Source organism: Haliotis asinina, chromosome 7, assembly GCF_037392515.1.
Source record: "Haliotis asinina isolate JCU_RB_2024 chromosome 7, JCU_Hal_asi_v2, whole genome shotgun sequence".
Lineage (NCBI taxonomy): Eukaryota > Metazoa > Mollusca > Gastropoda > Lepetellida > Haliotidae > Haliotis > Haliotis asinina.
Genome location: NC_090286.1, coordinates 9241387 through 9262475, shown reverse-complemented (window position 1 = coordinate 9262475; position 21089 = coordinate 9241387). Strand labels below are relative to the sequence as shown.

At 38.9% G+C, this 21089-nt stretch overlaps 1 protein-coding gene across 1 annotated transcript; it reads left to right on the top strand.

The window, feature by feature from the left end:
* The first annotated feature begins 731 nt into the window (after window positions 1-731).
* On the top strand, window positions 732-20750 carry LOC137290648 (probable methyltransferase-like protein 24). Its single transcript, XM_067821723.1, has 7 exons — window positions 732-905; window positions 2954-3001; window positions 8474-8592; window positions 12654-12782; window positions 13671-13745; window positions 15662-15800; window positions 16459-20750. Exons 1-7 carry the CDS (start codon window positions 798-800, stop codon window positions 16759-16761), a joined length of 921 nt encoding a protein of 306 aa, XP_067677824.1. The 5' UTR covers window positions 732-797; the 3' UTR covers window positions 16762-20750.
* The last annotated feature ends 339 nt before the right edge of the window (window positions 20751-21089 follow it).

The following is a 21089-nucleotide window of genomic DNA, read 5'->3' as shown; positions in this document are numbered from 1 at the left end:
AAATCAGGAGGTACCAAACCAAGGGCATCGAAAACAATGTGGAGCCTGACGACAGAGTACTTGAGTTGCAAGAGAGACATTTTAAAGGTGATGTCCGCATACTTAGCATGCATTTCATAAATCTTGCCAATTATGCTGCCATCCAAACAGACAGAAAATTCAATGATATTTACTTTTAAATTCACTAGCTTTATCAAACCGGGACAAGATCAGGTTTGTTGGCTGTATATTGGACTGTTCCAAAGATGTTTAAAAGCATCATTGTTTTCCTTAATTAGGTTAACGAATTTCCATTACAGAGGCGGATCCAGAAAGGGTTGTGTATGTGCAGGAGTGCTCAACCCCCACCCCACTCCACCCTACCCCTTTGTAATGTAAGTTAATTAAATTATCATAACGGGTGAAAATGAAGCGGGCAGTAACTTTTCTCGAGAGGGTGCACCCCCACCCCTTTCCCAAAAAGCTGTATCCGGCAGCGCCTTATCAGATCACTGATAAGCTACATTTTGTCTTCACCTTGTGACCATTGTTATGCTTTTACATTGGGACAGGGTAGGATAACACTTCCCCATTACATATATTTTGAATGCATCAAGTTACACTATCGTCACGACCAAACAAAACATTCCAGCGAAACCATGCACACAACAAAAACAAGTCGTACGTTCAAAGCACATCATGTGACCTGCTTATCCACTCGCCAGGTGAGAAGAATCTTGACGGACAGAAACAAGCACGCCCTTACAGGTCGCGCACAATCTAGTGTCACTGGTACACAGGATAGACAAGTTTCTGAAATGTGGCGACTTACGAAAACTGTGATCTTTCTGTTTATCACTTTTGTGATAGTTGGATGTTTGTATGTCACAAGATTACGGAGAAATAACACAACGCTCCCAGTCCAGGCAAGTATGCATTCCTTCCAGCCCTAAACAAACGTTAATGAGTCACAGGTAACCCGAGACATCTACATTTGATGCAAATTATTTCATGTCTCATAACCGTTTCGATACACGTTTTATCAAAGGTATATTGGAAAAAAAACAGTTATTTTTTTATTATTAAAAAGGCCCGGAGGTACACTTGGCTTTAATGAACAATGTTGGACAGTCCCTCGATACTACCTAAATACAAAGCTTTGCAACCTATTTGGCTTCAGGAAAAGACTGACTTGCTTCGCGGCCGTTAACTTGTGTTATATCCCTGTAACAAAGTTATCATTTTGTGAATGTTCTCACCTCTGTAATCACAACCATGTCGGGATGTGGTATCGTTCCTAAGACAGCTATCTCTGTTCGGCCTATTATCTTTGCTAACGAGGTTTTTTTTGTTAGATAATACAGACGGGTTACTATCCGACTTCTACTTTGAATATTTACACGTTTAGTATCAATTTTAAGCTATCTTTTTCATCATTCAGTGTGTGGATTTGGGATCATTACGATATTTCTTGGTCTTTATGGTGTGTATTTATAGACCGCTGTCATATAGCTGGAATGCGGCCTTTAAGAACAAACAAACGAAAATGTCATTTCCGCAGAGACGAAATTAGTCCTTGTTTTGATACTGTTGTAACATATTTATATAGAACAGTAAATTATGGGCTTTCACGCAAATAATGACTACAATTTTCATGTCTTTGTTTGACAATTTCTTATCTTGCTTCTTGGCATCCCAAGTTATAATGTCAATAAATATTACATGAATTTTATCGTATGTTTGTTGTGTTAAATGTTACTGAACACCCTGAGACGCTGTAAACCTATCACATTGTAGGGATTTCAATGCTGCCTTGGACAACGTTAACAGCCTCTGTATTTGAAGTGTTTTAGTAACAGGCTGGAAAAGAAGTTTGACTTGAAATACATTCTACAGGTTCCATATAAGCTGAGAAAGAATATGTTCGTGTGTCAGACAAGACACGAATTTTAAATCTATGAATGCTGAATCCTGTAAATGTGTAGGTTCTAAATCTTGTAAATTGATGTCACGTTTATGGTGCAGAAAACAGTAATGATGTCAGTTTGTTGGTGTTGAAATTTTGTCATGATGTTAAGCTAATTGTGCTAACAACCCAGATGGTACAATCGTGGTAGTGTTAAGGGTTATGTAAGGTTGACAGTGATTAAACCTCTAACGACGTCACATTTGCATGATGTTAAAATTTATAATGCTGTTAAGCACATGGTGTTGAACCTATACTGATGTTAGCTGACTGTGATTAAACCTCTAACGACGTCATATGTGCTGCGATGTGCTGTTACTATTTATCATGATGTTTAGCACATAATGTTAAGACTACTAATGATGTCTAGTAGATGATGATAAACTCTCTAATGGTGTCAAATATATGATGCTAAAACCGCTAATGACCTCAAGTACATGATGTTAAAACCTCTAATGGTGTCTAGTACATGATGTTAAAGCCTCTAGTGGCGTCGAGTATATGATGTTAAAGCCTCTAATGGCGTCGAGTATATGATGTTAAAATCCCTAATGGCGTCGGGTATATGATGTTTAAGCCTCTAATGGCGTCGAGTATATGATGTTAAAACCCCCAATGGCGTCAAATATATGATGCTAAAACCGCTAATGACCTCAAGTACATGATGCTAAACCCTATAATGGTGTCTAGTACATGGTGTTAAAACCCCTAATGGCGTCGGGTATATGATGTTAAACTCCGTAATGAAGTTAACCTCGGGTTTGTTATCACGTGAATATTACAAGAGGGTGTAATTTAGTCTTCCCAATGTCGTTATTACAGATAATTCGTCTTTACAAGAAACTGAAGTTGCTATGGAATAACTGAATCCGTATTAGTCCGCAACTGTCGTTCATCTAAACAAATATACAGCAAGGTAATTTACACACAGGTATCCATGGTAACCATACTATAGTCATTGCATATTAATTGTGGATATGGTAACGTACGTGTTTTGTTGCTTTACAGCAAAACAAGGAGTTTAACTCAAGAAAGGATGGAACCAGCACAGCACAGGTAAATGAATCTCTATATTTGTCGGCACTTGCTCCTCGTACACCTGGCTGTTCCTCTCTTTGCACCCGTCCCTCGTAACAAATGGTGAATTGTGTCTACACTTCAATGGTAGCTTGTCAAACAACTCGTTTGTTTTGAGGACATACATTCTGCAAAAAATATCATGGACTTGGCATGATGTTTTGTTGTTGATCATCGTTTCACTGAGTGTTATGTGTTAATTTTCGAGTCAGATTGAGACAAACGGGCCGTAATCATGCTATGCAACAGATGGTTATATCTTATATCTTCATAGCAGTCATGCTCAGAAGCCGATATCCAACGCGGGAATCCCAACTTGATTGACATTTCTCTGTGAGAGAGTGAGTGAGTGAACATTTACGCCATACTCAGCAATATTCCAGATATATGGCGGCGGTCTGTAAATAATCGAGTATGGACCAGACAATCCGGTGATCAACAGCATGAGCATCGATCTGCGAAAATGGGAACCGATGACGTGTGTCAACCGTGTCAGCGAACCTGACCCGAACCCGAACCCATTAGTCACCGATTACGATGAACATCGTCGCCTGTTATGGCAAGCATTGGTTGCTGAAGACCCATTCTACTCCGGATCTTCACGAGTCGACATTTCTCTGTACGCTGATGACATGGCGTAACTCTTTATGACCGTGGATTTACAACGTATCTGTGTTGATATGCCGCCAAAAAATTAAACGTAGTGAGTGAGTAAGTTTACTTTTACTCGTAACTCAGCAATATAATTTAAACATAAATAGATTGCAAAGCCCAACTGCAATAAAGTATTGACTTAAAAAAGAATTCAAGTGGATATCCAGAGTGTTATTTATCGTATCGTGTTTCAATAAATTTGCTTTAATCGTTCCAGAATTCACAATGTTCGGTGTTTCTCACAATCTTACAAGACTTAATAATTGGAGCATTTTGCTGATATGGGGAAACATGTATACGAGTCATAGAAGGTTATTCATCATGTTGGATATCAGAGTTATCATTTTGAATAATTTGTATATGATCAGGTCACAAGAATCATATGTGTTTCCACTATGCGAAATATTCGGTTCACGTCGGAACGGTGGTGTGGCCTTGTGGTTAAAGCGTCTTCCTCGCTGAAGACCCGGGTTTGATTCACCACATGGATACTGTGAGAGGCCCATTTCTGGTGTCCGCCGCCGTGATATTGTTGGAATATTGATAAAACGGCGTAAAATTAAACTCACTCACTCGGTTGTCGGTGCTTTCTGTCCATGTATCCGGATACGAACATGACTGCTAAAAGCTCATTACACGTCGGCTCTCTCGGAACAAGGCATGGAGGTTGACAAGTTCACATAAATCACGTTACGCAGGTCCCTCAGAGAATGAGAGCTTTGTTACAATACGCCTAGCACCAACCATAACTTTTCAATTTTATCTATGCAAACACTTATCCAAAGTCGGGCAACCACTACAACCACTTTACTTAATCGCTTTTTATAATTCGTGACTCGTAACATTGTTTATTAAACACATACATCTCCGGACTTCCAGATACCATGTAGAAACAGTGAAACATATTTGAACAATATCTCTGGAAAAATATCGCTTGATTGTTCTCGGTTTGCATTTAATTTACGTTTACTGTTGGTCCGAATCCACTAGGCGTTCATAACGTTGCGACCTGTCGTAACTCTATTGTTTACCTTAGGCTTAGTAATGCCGTAGCGCTACGAACGCTTTGTAGACCGCGAATTATATATTCGGGGATATAATGCGTAGTCACAGAAAGCTTTCTAAGTCACGATATGACTGTAATACCGTCGATGTGTACAGAGTCCAGATCAGAAATCAGTTGAAGTTATGAACGTTGGAGAGAGTGAGTCAGAGAGTGACTGTGTTTAGCGTTACGTCGCACTCAGCAATATTTAAGCTATATGCAAAATAATCGAGTCGAGACCAGACAATCCAGTGATCAACGACATGAGTGAGCATCGATACATGCATTTGGGAACCGATGACATGTGTCAACGAAGTCAGCAAGCCTGACCTCCCGATCCCGTCAGTCACCTCTTACCACAGTTACAGTCACCTTTTATGGCAAGCATGGGTTGTTGAAGGCCTATTCTACCCCGGATCATGAACGTTGGAAGCTCACGATCCCCAATATATCACACGATAAGCCATATGACTCTTTTCGTTCTTCAACACAACTACGCACACGTGACACATGTGGTCACATCAAAGGCTAGTGAGTTTGCTCACCTTTGTTCACCAAACATTGAACCAAACAAGTAGCTTTGGTTATTGTGGGTAATAATGTGTTGAACCCTTGAGCTAAATAGCCGTTATCATTATAACCCGCGTGTCTTTGTTCGTGGTAGGTGTTTAGGTACGCATGTTTCGTGAGAAATTGTAGTGGGTTTTTCTCGTGTTTACGCATATTAGGGAGCCCGAATGCCTCATGACAAAGTTGACAGAATCCATATTATTAGTGGTTTTTTTCTTTGCTTGCATGATGTTGATCCTGTACCAACATAAAATCAACTGACATTGTCTCACCTTCAGCGGTATTTAACAGAGCAGTTTGTTTCGCCAGTTCATTAAGAATTCGGTTAATTTCATGAAAGGCATTTCACCAAAAGACTAAAATTGATGACTTTTATTGAAAATTATTATTTTGCGTAAAACGGATTCTTATATTGTAAGTGATGGTCACTTTTAAACCTTCAGTCGTTATAGCGCCTTTAATATCAACCCATAAACAACTGTAAGCGTACTGTAGAGTGGCACTGGCAAGTAGTAGGTCTTCGTATATACTCTTTTTGTTTGTTTGTTTGCTGCTCGTTATTTGTTGCTTAACTCTAAACCAAGCGATATTCTGACGGTGGTCTGGAAATAATCAAGGCAGGACCAGACAAGCCAGTGATCAAACAGAATGAGCATAGATCTACGTATCTGCAATACGATATAATGAGATCGTCATTTATGTGATCTTCCCAATGAAGGAAGGTGAGGTGGCCAGGTGGTTAAAGCGTTTGCTTGTCATGGCGAAGACCACGGTTCGATTCCTAACATCAGTACCACGAGAACGACGTGAAATTTCATCCATTCTCTTATCAAGAAGGCGGTGGGGTAGCCTAGTGGTTAAAGCGTTCGCACGTCACGCCAAAGACTCGAGTTCAAATTACCACATGGATAAAATGTGTGAAGCCCATTGCTGGTGTCCTTCGCCGTGATATTTACTGGAATATTACAAAAACGGCGTGAAACCAAACTCACTCACTAATTCACTGTCACCAAGAGGAGAGGGTACAAATGAAACTTTTTTGAACCAATACGGAATGTTCTTCCATAAGAACACAAAGATCACACATGTTCAAATGGCCGACGAGCAGACCTTTTTTTCCTAGTTTGTGGTTTCTTAAATGATTTAATACATCACTGTACATATGACAATGCAAATCCCTCATTGTTTTCGAGATTTGTGACAAAATATACGTATAAGAGAGAAAAATAGACCAAATATTCTTAGGTTTCTTGTTTTCATGCATTTCCACAAACTTGTAATATTTTCATCATTCGTGTTTTTGTGTTTGAAATATAACAACATCCTCATAATGTTTTAATATCCCCGTTGTCTTGCATTTAATGTTGCCATTTACGTGTATTTGTAATATTTTAACTTTTCTTCCAATCTTGTATGTGATATTACCTTATGCTTGTAACATTTTATCATTTCCCGGTTATCATGTATGTAATATTACCTTTTCTTGTAATATTTTATCATTTCCCGGTTATCATGTATGTAATATTACCTTTTCTTGTAATATTTTATCATTTCCCGGTTATCTTGTATGTGATATTACCTTATGCTTGTAATATTTTATCATTTCCCGGTTATCATGTATGTAATATTACCTTTTCTTGTAATATTTTCAAGTTTTCTTATCATGTATTTAGTCTTACCTTACACTTGTAATGTTTTCACTTTTGTAATTTTCATATATGTAATTGTGTCATAATAAGCTTGTAATATTTTCATTTGCTTGTCATGTTTGAATGTTTGTAATGAAACGAAATACATGTAGGATTTTCATAATTCCTGATATCATGCTACCACATACTTATAATGTTGCCATTTTAAAGACCATCTGACTGAATGTGGGTTTTTTGTTGTTGTTGTTCAAACACTTGAAAAAAATTCAGTCAGAAATAACAAACATACAAATATACATGAACATATCGAACTTTCAGTTCATAGAGGATTTGCCTATTTCTTAAATTAAGCGTACCATGTATAGTAATATAACCGAGGGATTAAAGACTTCATGACGACAATCTGGTCTTGTTCCCTACATGACAATACTATCCTGATTTCACACCATTCTACCTCGATGTACCGATGTACGATGAACAAGAATAGCCATTGTTAGCATTGCATTTAGCGTGTAATCGGGGAACACCCTTTTTGCTGACGCACATGACAATCAGTTCATTGAAAATCAGAATCAAACTTTTATTAATATGACATCAGTCATGCACTTGAAGAAATGCATCTCCAACAGTGTCCAACTACGCTTGTCACACGTTGAACCCAGTTTGGGACGGGTATATAATGATATAATATGGCATTAATTTGACACAATGAAACCGATATCTAACTCAAAAAAAAAGATAACGCTTTTGTCGGCCTGGTCATACCGAAACACGAGTGACTGTCTCATTAACCTATTCAGACAGTGACCTACTTATCAGCCTATCCATACTTTCTCGTATGGAAGTGAAAATAGACACCACAAACAACTCGGGTTACACTGAATGTAATTTCCTAGTTTCATGATAAAAAGATATTTTCAAATGAATTTTACTTCGAAACTTTAATAACACCGTATTCTATATTTTATGGAGAGGTGTAGGCAGCATCACTTCAACTTAGACTGTCCCTATTTGAGTTCGTAAAATGATTCACAATGATTCACAATGCATGTGGCTCACTGGTTACACCAGTTATGTGCTTTGTGCGCCTATTTAGAGTATTTCTGTAACGCAATATGATATTGGTGTAATATCAGTTCCGTACTAGATCGCCAAACCATTCTAGCGGCAGAGCCTCGATTTGAGATTTCCAGGTTTACATTTGTCAGAGCTCGCTGTACGACACAGCATGTTGTACGACTTGCTGCAAGGATTAGAAGGAGCTTAGTGTTGCAATATACATGTGTTAGACGTATCAAATCATACTGATTAATATTTACGTATCCAGTTTAAAGAAAGAATTAGCCTAAAAATTCTGGACTGGTTATTGCACTAAGTTGCACAGCAGGTTGGAACCAAGTCACAGTCATGGCTTGAAGAATAAAATCGTGACCTTTCATGAAACTATGTAATTGTCAGAGAACGAGATAAGCAAGGCGTTGGACATAAACAGTCATGTATCCAGTGTGTATTAACCAGTGTAATTTATTACAGCCGGAGATCATGTTTAACCCGGGTACAGTCAGTGGAGATTGTCAACGAGGTCACGTGCTACCTACTAAATCAGAGATACGTAAACTTGACCTCCGGCAAATGGCCCAGCACTATCACAGGTATGTTGATGTGTGTGAGTACATTTTTACGCCGCAACCTACTAGCAACATTACGTCAGGGGACACCAGACATCTCGTGTAAATGTGTCAGTCAAACTGCTAATATTTTCAAAGGTAATTAGGTCAGTCAAATGACCCCTCTTCACCATAGGCAAGAAAGTCAGACGAAAGGTTAATCTTCATCACAGATGAGGAAGAGAAATTATTTTTATATGAAGTCATGTTTCATTTATTTCTCAAAGAGATCATTCACTTTTAAGATGCTATGAATGAGTCCAATTCCTTGATTTGATGGTGGAACATCCCCGTGGGGAGTAGAAGGTCATTTGCTCAATTGTAGTGAGTGAAGTTAGGTTTACGCCGCACTCTAGCTACATGTTGGCTGTCTGCAAATATTCCAGTTCAGTGATCAAAAGCAGTAGCATCGATCTGCCCAACTGGGAACTGAAAGACATGTGGTCAACCAAGTCAGCCAGCCTGAACACCCAATCCCTCTTACGGAAGACTAGGGTTACTGAAGATCAGTTCATACCAGATGGCATTTGGAGAAAAGTTTCATGTGCATAGTACATATTTACATTTAACACATTGTCGGTTACACTGTGCAAGTATTTTCGACATTAAGACATACTGCTTGAACATTTGTATGAACATTTAAACTCTAACACACAAAGTAACACATTGGCACATAGTTGTGTAATACAAGTATGCACTCAAGGGTCTGTTTATGATTTTTGCAATGTTCTTGATTTCGTTTACGATTTGTATTCTCGTTCTTTTGGTATTTCATGACACAAGCGAACTATGTATATTTGTTTAATTGAAGAAAATGAATCTGGATTATTGAAAGATTAACAGTTAAACAGGCAGTTCAATTCACTGGCTCAAGCAGGCGTAATACACAGTTTACATGTCCTGAATTCTCTCTGTATGCAAAAGCAAAACCAACATTTTCCCAACAGGCAGATTATGGTGTCAAGCATTTAAATTATGTCTATATTTCAGGTGTGGTCGAAATTTGTTTTGGCAAGAAAGTTTTCAAATGAAGGGATATCATTTTAATATTGATATTAATGCCCATATATATATATATATATATATATATATATATATATATATATATATATATATATATATATATATATATATATATATATATATATATATATATATAAATATATATAAATATATATATATATATATGTTTTTGCGTATATATATATATATACACACACACACATATCCCTTCATATATATATATATATATATAATAATATATATATAAGCATCTGCTAGCAAGAAAAATACGTCATTTTGATTCTACATGTTGGGACGATGCTGCCTGTGGGAGCTCCATAGGCCTGTCACTATCATTTCCAGTGAGCATTCTGCCTCCATACATTTCATTCCAATTACAACGAAAACTGCTTATGGCGAGTGAGTAAGGCGAGTGCGTATTGTTTCACGCAACCCTCTAGCACTCTAGTAGCACTCTAGTAGCACTCTAGTAGCACTCTAATAGCTCTCTAGTAGTATTGGAGAATCGGATCCATGTCTTTGGCATGATGAGCAAAGGCTGCAACCACTCGGCCATCCACTGGTGGACAGAGATGCTGTAAATTAAAGAATAGTCAGTTTATAATCATTACATCATAAATTGCATTCGTCCCTAGTGGGTAACATAGTCTAATGTACGCCTGCATGTGGCAGTGCCATCAGAAGCGGTAGACGAATACAGTGTATGTGCGCTATAGTGTTTTTCCCGTGGATTTCATGAAACATGATTTATTACTATCAAAATGTCGCTACCATGCATGGTGTCAGTTAACTTATGACTTCACTGAAGCAGCAGCCATTGATTATGATAGAGGGACCTTGAATATCCGGCTTCGATGTGACGTTCAGTAACCTTGTATAAGAGGCGAATGACGGGATCGGTTGTTAAGGCTAGACGCAGTCTTCTTCATATCCGGTTGTAAATCGATACTAACGATGCCAGTTCTGTATTGTCTGATTATTGTTTATTGTTTAAAGTGTCGTGCCATAGTGCGTTAGTGTGACGTTTATATCTTGTTACAAGGGACGGTATATGTTTTTCTAACCAATAAATGACTCTAAACATTGAACGTCAGTGCAAAAGAATCCTTAGCCAGTCTTCTCTACCCTCAAACAATTTCCCTTTGCTGTGACAAATATATGGAACAATCAGTGAAAATAGATTCTGACACCGGGTGTCGAGTAAAGGGTAAGCACATCCCGTTCTACTATTTTACAAATACTGTGATTCACGTCAGCCTCGAGCGTGCTGCTGAAGGACAGTTGGCAGAAAATTTCAGGCATTGTACAATCTGACTGAGCGGATCAGGTTATCTCCAAACTGGCTGACAATTTCCATATTGAATTGACAGGTATGCACTTAATAATCGCAATGTAAATGTGTGTGCGAAAATCGTTTATTTGTTTTCACATAATATTTGGATTTAAACACTCCACAAATGGCTATAACTTCCTAATCACTCAGCCGTTGTTTGAGGAACAACTTGTGCGCGGGAAATAGCAAGACAATGAAGTTTAACGTTATCTTAAGTCCACAAACTACGGCGAGGTCATAAATAGCCAAGTGGTCCACGTCACAACAATCGTCATATTTCGCATAACGTGGCCATGGTGATATCGATGTTGCCATAAACCTCAACCACTGTGTCAATAGCCTCTCTATGTGAACTACCCGACAACCGGATGGAAATAAAACCCTGAGTTAAACCGAATTACGACTTTTACACCACGTAGCTGAAACTAATTATAGAAGGGTGTGTAAGTGAATGTCATAACCGTTACGGTTTGTGCCAAATTTATGACACAATGAAGATTATTTAGCTACTGAAAATCCATTTTTCAATATTTTCATTATTCGGAAGAACAACCACACATATTCAAAAGGAAATGTTAATATTCAAAAAAGCTTTTTCTTCCACTTTAACAATTAAATGTTTTGCTCAGTAGGAGTACTGCAGCACAAACACAAGAAACATCATCCATTCTGGTGTTCCCTGGGTCGTCGTCAATTCCCCAGTGATCCACGTCACTATGTGAGTGTATGTTTTCGGTGAAATCTCAGTGAGGTTTTTAAAATGCTTAAGGTGGACATTTTCACAACACTTTCAAATTTGACGCTTCTGTGACAAGACATACGACAGAAATGCAATTCCATATTTTGAGTTTCACCATACGTTTCTTTGTTGTTTTCTGCTGAAATGTTGACAAGCCTTTGCATGTGTTAATGACATGTGCCACCTGACGGGCGGGAAGCACTTACCGTTCACGAACACCTTGCATTGTATTTGATATTGATTCCACATCTTCATGATGCTCTCATAATTTTATGATCGACTCTTCTTTCAGCAGATATTTTGTTAATGGTTTTGTGGCTTTTATATTCAGTCATAGAATAAAGCCCTTTCACGTAATATTCATAGTTATTCCTTTAAATTTCCGTTGTACAGAGTTATCTTTTTTACGTAATGTAATTGTTTACTATATCGTCGTTACTGGTGTTGTATCCCGCACGTCATATGTAACTATTCCATGTCATTGGCCGGTGGGGTAGCCTAATGGTTAATGGTCCGCTCTAAAGACCCGGGTTCTATTCTTCCACACACCCCAACCCCCCTTCAACATGGAGAACTTCGATTTTCAGGTGATGTGTGACGGCAACCTAAAGCACCCATGACCTTGACCTTGTTTTCGCAAGTGTAGGGATTCCAAATCATACAGGCAACGCACACCCCTTGATGTTTAACCCATTACATATGTCCTTGACCTTATGAATGTTCAATGCTTTGTGTTAAATGTAAGAAGTGTTATGGGAGTTTGGGTTCGAAGCCCGAATACTCAATGACACGTTTTTAGTGTGATGGCAAGTTGATGCTTACTATGAGAGTTCGGGTTCAAATCCCGATACTGACCTAAGAAAGTGTCCTCCAAAATACTGGCTACGTCATGAACATCTTGACCATAACAGTGGCGAGATACTTTTGTCACACGTGATCTTGACCTTGCAGTTACGTGGAAAATATCCAGGTGGCATGTGGAGACATGAGGAGAATGGGATATCAACAAGATGGCGGCTGGGAGATCTGTAACGACGCCCTCGTCAAACCAAAAAAACCGTGTTTGGTTTATTCTTTCGGGTAAGAACGAGATCAAAGAACTAGAACACGCTGAGTTTGACAGGACACGTTCTAACTGTCGTTGGCCACACCTCCAGAACGATCCAGATTTCATCTTCAGTGGCCCCCCAGAGAGCAGTCAGCCAGGAATTTCTTTTTTTTTGTTATGCATTTTGTTCTTTTGTCTACTTGTTTTGTCTATTTTTTTGCAACAGGCTAGTGTACTTTGTCTATTGTCGTTATCGTAATGGTGCATGTAGTCCGCATAAGGTCTGTTCATATAAGGTCTGTGGTATAATATTCTTCTACTAAGAAAGTAAATAGCGTTTTCTCACCCCATGCCATCAAATTTGGTGTGGTAGCTTGTGATATGCCGGAGTTGGTGAAAGAGTTTGAAAACTGTCTCAGCGAGATATAAAACTGTTAACTGTCATGAACAGACTATAGCTTGCAAAGTATGCAGGTTAAAGTCACGGAACGGCATTTAGACGCGATACACATAAAGGCAAGGGTTTTATGAATGTGCCTTTGTAAATTTTGATGAAAAGGACGTTAAATGTCGTGTTCCTCAAAACTGTCGGGGCGGTGGGGTGGCCTAGTGGTTAAAGCGTTTGCTCGTCACGCCGAAGACCCGGGTTCGATTCCCCACATGGGTACAATGTGTGAGGCCCATTTTCTGGTGTCCTCCGCCGTGACATCGCTGGAATATTGCTAAAAGCGGAGTAAAACCAAACCCACTCACTCACTCACTCAAAACTGTCATGACTGCCTTTATTAAGGTTACGCGGACACACTGCGTAAACTGGATTACATCTAATTTAATGGGCTGACACTACGAAGGTATGCTGTACGCATGGAGAAACTGTCCCTCAGGTTTATCAGTACACTTTGTACCATTTGATTTTCCAGCATCAACAATGACTTCAGCTTTGATGACGAAATGGCCAAAGAATATAAATGTGAAATCCATTCGTTTGATCCCAGGCAAGTACACAGAACATTCATAATATAAACCATTTGTTGATGTTCTCTAGGATGAAAGTAAGTAAGTGAGGTTCGTTTTACACCGCACTCAGCAATTTAGCTATATGACGTCGGTTTGTATATAATTGAATCTGGACCAGACAATCCAGTGATCAGCATGAGGATCGATCTGCGCAATATCCCAGCAAACCCTTTTATGGAAAGCATGGGTTGCTGAGGAACTGCTCTATCCGGATCTTCACGGGTCTGAAATGCATGGCTTGATAAGGGTGCATGCATATGTCTTGAACGAAATGGTTGCAGTGGTAAAATATACTTGTATATTTGTAAATTGAATGACAACATGTTTCTGTATTCAATGGAACGATATATGTTCTAATGTTGATGAACGATCTAATCTATCTAAAGATGGATACTTACTTTTTATGTGGATGGAAAGGAAATTGAATGACAGTATACGTCTATATTCAATGAGAAGATGTATCTTTCTAACGTTGGCAGACGATCGATCCAAGTATGGGATATGTGCTTTATATGAGGGTGTTGGCGAGTGGCTATGATTTTGAGTTAAAAGATCGATTGACGAAGGACGATCGATTTTGGGTGTTACAATGTGTCTCTCTGGATAAAACTGTCTGTTAAATCTTTCCATTTTGTAATGGAAGGGTGTATACCACTGAAGAAAAAAGAAGGGTGTATATTTTTGGTGATACGAAAACGATGTATATTTTTGGAGATAAGAGAAGGGTGTATATTTTTAGAGATAGGAGATGGGTGTATATTTCTTGAGATAAGGATTAGATTATAAGATCAAGTTGAAAGGTTGGGATGATTATTCTAGAGATAAATGGTGCATTATATATTTAGATTAAGAGGTAAGATTATTATTGTCCCCGCCGCAACCACGACTATGGAGTCAGCAGCGTCCCTCCGTCCGTGCGTACGGACGGTAGGTTCTAGATCTTATCGCAATATCTTGTTAACGCAATGAACTGTTGTAACCAGTGTCTTCCAGTTTGGCGACGGCCTACATTGTGGGTCGATTTGGGTGACCTTGATTTTATCTTGCAGGTGACCATGACGCTTTAACCACTTTAACCACTTTTCAAACTTATGTAAACGCAATATATCTCACAAAACGATGCACCCCATTTTCGCACCTGAACTGAAGAATGAATTTCCATTTCTTACAAATTTGATGACAGGAATTAACATAACTGATATCCGGGTAGGGTAAAAGAATACGGGGTGGGATACGTGGGGAGAACATTTTGACTTGTCCCAGCCCAAATACACACTGATGCAGACACTAGGTATGTACACGTGTATCTATACATGCAGATCTGCTACATTCATAAAATATCTCCAGAGTCAGGAGAAGAGGCCACTGCTAGAAATTGCATCAAACAAATGGTAATCTATGTGACCAAAAGACAAAAACTTGTAAATATGTTACATTTCATTCTTCTTCACTCCATGTAAGTGTGAAGAAGGTATGGGTTAGAATATTGGCCTTCAGTAAACTAAGCTTGTTGTAAGAGGCGACTAACGAGATCGGGTGGTCAGGCTCGTTGACTTGGTTGACAAATGTTCCCACTTGCACATATCGATGCTCATGCTGTTGATCACTGTACTGTTTGATCCAGACTCAACTATTTACAGAGTGCTGCCATATAGCTGGAATATTGCTGAGCGCGGCGTAAAACTAGACTCACTCTCTCACTCAGGTGTAATGAGTCGTATAAATAAACTTTGTACATGAATTTGTCGATATAAGGTCAGTGTTAGTTTAGGATGTATATTTTTCAGGATAGTACGTAGTTTAGTACGTTTAGTACGTTTATTTGATGTATTGGTAAACCAAACTCTGGCTTCATGTAAAAGAATGACACACTATTTCATTGTACTGGTTATAGCATGGGTCGACCAGACCATCACCATGGGGACCATGTCGAGTTCCACTCTCTGGGTCTGGCTGAATATAACGGTAAATCTCCCAAAAATTGGCCAATGAAGACTCTCGCCGATATACGTCAGTCGCTCCATCACGAACGGGTAAATATTCTTCCGTGGCTGCGTCTTATTCCTTTACAAGCTATGCTTATGACTTAATATTGGGTGTTCGTCGAGTGGTTCAAACGTTCGCTTGGCAAGACGAACATCGGGTTCAGTTCCCTACGTGGGTACTATGTGTGAAACCCTTTTCTGGGGTTCCCCGTCGTGACATTGCAGGGATATTGCCAAAAGAGGTGTAAGAACATACTCACAATGATTTGATATTGAGTGTCAGGACGTATTCCTGTTTATGCGAAAGGTCACCGTTATCAAGTTCCTATATACGGGGGTATATGTCAGTTCTCCGTACACCTTATATTTACAGCGGAAGCTGTCAAAATCTGCATCTGTCCAATCCGGCAAGTTGTCAACACCAACATAAAGTCTCAGTCCCATCAGTGGCTTGTACATTTATCATCAGCTCTCTAATCGAGCACTCTGAATAATCCGGATTGTTTCTTCAGGCCCGATGAGTGCCGGTTTAGACAGCTTCCGCTGTATATATATTTATCATATGCATCTATTTTACATTAATTACCTAATATATGAAATATATTCGTTCAGTATGTACTGAGAAATCAGTATACTCTTTCTGGACTTTATTATTGGACTTTATGAACATTATTGCTACAATATATAATGCCTCTGTTTCTTTCAGACAACAATCGATATTTTAAAGGTGGATATTGAAGAAATGGAATGGCAGGTGTTTCCGGAAATGATAAGAAACAACGCTTTACATAATGTGACTCAGTTTGTATTCGAGGTTCATATAACGCTTAAAAAAGTGGATCCTCCACAAGCTAAGTATTTCACGGCGCTGAACATATTCCGGGATTTATATGATCTTGGATACCGAATATTCTACACGCATAGAAACAAGTGGTGTCATTATACGTCCAAGTTAGCTGGAAAACAGAGGACTTCATGCCACGAAATATTCATGATGAAAGTTTGCTGACAAGACGCCATTGATGAAGAATTCGTGATGAAATGCGATGTGACTACTGTTGGACGCCAATGAAGAACACCTTGCAAAATTTCAGCTTTTAGAGATGTACATATGTTAGCATTTTTTCGCAACTATTTATGGAGGTTTGAACATCTTTTGGGGTAACAGGCTGCACAGGGGAATGGACATGAACGTAGGTTGTTTGTTCAAATGACAACAAAAGCGCTTGACGATACATGACGATAGTGAATAGTAAAGGAATAGCGCTTGATATGACATGGAGATAACACCAAGTTCTGTGGAGACTCTTTTGTAGAGGCTGTGAAAATCAATCAAGTTCATTAGATAGGTAACTTCTTTATGTCAATGAATGTGACGTTTCAATGTAAATGCCAACAACGCCATCACCTGTTTGACAGTGGTGTTGGTATCTACACCGAAGCGTCGCTCCAAATGCAAATAAAGACGTTGACTATCCATAGAACTTGGTTTTCCTTTATCTTTACAACTTCAACCAATGTCTGTAAAAAGATACCATTTAAGGCAATGGTTGAACATATATCTTTCCAAATTAAAAAACAATGTTCGAATTGTTTCCAATGAGAGAATGCGTGCTTTTAAAACTTGTGTTTTGTTTTAAAAATTATTTTCGTTATTTTTACAGAAATATTATATTTCACACAAATTGTTGATGACCCTAGAATTGTTTCCAATGAGAGAATGAGTGCTTTTAAAACTTTCTTTGAGTGTTTTGTTTTAAAAAGTATTTTCGTTATTTTTGACAGTGCGAGTATGTGGCCTCTAGCTCAAAGGGAAAAGTCAGTTAAAGTTGTGGACGCTTTAGAAATTTGGTGATAAGGGAGGTAACTCTTCACAACTAATTGCATATCTGATTGCAGGCCTGTGTCTATTATCCCCCACAACGCGTTGTGCCGGGTATTAAAATGGACTCCGTCTGTGCATCTGTGCGCCCGTCCGTCCGTGCACATTTGTCTTTTCCGGAGCAGAATTTATGGATTTCTGAATAACATATTTTTGGTGTGTGCATGGCAGTAAGTTTGACATAGACTGAAATTGGTGGTAGTGCTTTTTCTGAGGCAGAACTCTTTCCAGTACTTTTTTGAGCTGAATCCCATTGGGGATTCGAACCCACACCCTCAGAGTCAGGCACCTAATCACCAGCACACAAAGTCAGCCGCCTAATTCGTTCAGCCACCGAGACTTCCACAAAATGAAAGTCGGACAACTTGTAGCCTAGATTGCGGGCTTTGTATACCCCTCTGAAAAGTATTCATTGGCACGGCTTCCACGGCCGAAAGCTATGGTTACACAATGTCATTTAGAAAGTTGTCCACTTTTCCATGTACATACCAAAACATGATCACATAGGCTTTGTCTTCTTTTTCCTTTCATAACTGAAAGCCAAGACGACAGAGTATTTGTTTTGCATGTGACTGAAAACTGAGAGAAGAAGACTGTATTTAATTAGATGATCTTTATCTAACCATTACTCCTTCTAGCCACAAGTTAAATAAAGTACCCTATTACTAGGAAAGTTTAAATTAGGACGGAGGTATTAACGAACTTTCTTTGGTCAGTTTGTTGTTTAAAACCGCACTCGGCAATATGGCAGTATTATGACTTTGGTCTGTAAATAATCTTGTCTGGACCAGACAATCCAATGATCAGCATCATGGACATCGATAAGAGTGAGTGAGTTTAGTTTTACACAATATTCAATCTCCATGAAGATGGTCTGTAAGAAATCGAGTATAGAAAAGACAATCCAGTGGTCAACAGCATGAACATCGATCTGCGTAATTGGAACCGATGACGTGTCAACCAAGTTACCGAGGGGAATTACGATGAGAGCCTTTATTCCCCTAGTTCGCATAAAAAAACTGGTAATTTCTTTGTGTTGCGCAGCCCTATTTGTGCTAAGAAGTTTCACGAAACATTGATTACACAACAGTCTCGTTTCCTGCTAACTGAGTTCTGTACTATTGCGCAACTTAGTACAATAACCATTCCAGAATTTAGATACCATCTCAATCACTGGATATTTAAATATTAATCAGTATAATTTGATATATATTATTACTTGCATATTGCAAGACTACGCACCTTCTAATTCTTGCAAACCCGTTGTACAGCGTGTTCTTACGAACAGAAATCGTGGAAATCTGAAAACGAGACTCGGACGCCAGAAAAGTTTACCGATGTGGTACGGACTTGATATTATATCGATCACATTGTTCGTTACAAGAATACACAGAATAAGCGTAAAGAACTCGTAACAGCTGCAACCACTGAGCGAGATGAATTGTGAATCATTTTACGAACTCACCAAACAGGGACAGTTTGTGACGTCTTAGTTAAGTTCACGAAATAAACTTCGCCTTAACATGTAGAAATACATTTTTGTTTTCAAAGTATAAAATATTGATTCATTTGTAAATACCATTTTCTTTTGAAACAAATAATTGGAATTTTGTCTCACGATAGCTGTTTTTGTAGCGTCTCTATCAATTTCACACATACAATGATCATCACTAGCAACATCAACATCATCGCCATCACAACGCCATGGGTTGAGTACAGACCTTTCCATCTTTCAACGTGTCTGTGATTGACAAGACAACTTGGCAAGGCGCTGCGAGAAGAGCGAATAAATGAATGCTGATTCATGATGGTATTGCGCACTATTGATTACTAAACATCGTCCCATTGTCCACAAAATCCGTTGGCTGTCACAGCTCTTACCACACTTCGGTATCGGTTATAAGCTGATCTCAATTAGTAGTTTATTATTATACAACCATTCACCATTATCTTTAATAGCATATTTTCACAGGATCTGCGTCTGTTCAGAGTATGTCGTAAAACTGGCTACTGATAACAACAATGTCGTAGAGCGGCTCGATTTCCGGAAGCATGTCGGACCTTGTAGCGTCTTTATCTTACTCCCAGTCTTTGCAGTTGATTATGACAACCTTTGATCGTCAGATGTGGCCGTAATTTAGACGTACACCTTCATACGACCCACAAATACCGAAATGTCTAGAGGGCTCAAATGTAAGTTACTGCTTGACATAGACAGCCTCTCAGTCTGTTCATCAGTTTATCCTTGATGTCGACTAAAATGTAGAACAGAAACACACTGCACCACGTGACCTGACCGACTGCATGTCGTCTGGTATCTCATACAAATTCATACAGAAAAAATATCGTCCGAAATTTCACATGGAATCCCACAATACTGAATTTTTCACCTTTGATGATGATGATGATGATGATGATGATGATGATGATGATGATAAGTATTAGTCATGATAGCAATAGCAGTAGGTTTGCAGGGCGGGCATGTATTATGTATGTATATGTGTGCGTGCGTGCGTGCGTGCATGGATGGATGGATGGATGCATGCATGCATGCATGCATTCATGCATGTATGTATGTGCGTATATATATGTATATATATTGATATATAATACATGTGCGTATTATCTTCAAACGTCTTATTTTATGTAGTGTGAAATCAAGTATCTGCAATCATCAAACCTTTCGTTGCACAGCTACCTACTCGAATGGTAAACAGTGTAAACAATGTGGGTGGGTGTACACATGGGAAGTGTGTATAGGTGTAAACGGAAGACATGGGCGTTGATGGCGATGGTCATATGTTTTCGAACATTCAGGAAGCGGTGACTGTGTATATCAAGGTTGGTTGCCGTGTTGACGAGACGGACACACACAGATTAACTGCAGGAAATTAACCCGCCTGCCTCCGTCAACGCTTGACATACACAACCGCTGCCTGACCGCTCACCGTTACATTAAGCATAACTGTTTCTCCCTCTCAAACCAAGACTTTTGTGAGTTGATATTATATTTGTGATCCATTATTTTGACTTGACTCATTTGCATTGTACATGAAACCTCTATTGTGAATTTCTGTATCTTGCTTTCTGTTAATACAAAAATATTGGTCACTTTAGACTTGACAGTGTTATATGTTGTTGGCTCTAACGTGATTTCTTACACCTTACTGACGGCAAATGTTTAACCGTAACAATATGTGTGTGTACTTGTAGACGTAGAGATGTGTCGAAGCGTAACCAAGGTGTGGGTGTGTGTAGACGTTTGTTTAGGTGTAAACAGGAGATATGGGTGTGTACGTGTAGACACACAGATGTGTATAGTGCCAATGTAATGAGAATGTACAGAGCTACTGGTGCACAATCTCCGTGAAAATAACGTAAAGAGAATGTTGAATTAAATGCACGTGACACCAACGTTATGTGAACCCACTGAACTACTGCATACACATATTCCC

Coding starts and splice junctions, on each gene's coding strand:
- LOC137290648 (XM_067821723.1), top strand. CDS start 798: ATGTGGCGACTTACGAAAACTGTGATCTTTCTGTTTATCACTTTTGTG. Junction 3,002..8,473: donor ATGGAACCAGCACAGCACAG/GTAAATGAATCT, acceptor AATTTATTACAG/CCGGAGATCATGTTTAACCC. Junction 8,593..12,653: donor ATGGCCCAGCACTATCACAG/GTATGTTGATGT, acceptor TTGACCTTGCAG/TTACGTGGAAAATATCCAGG.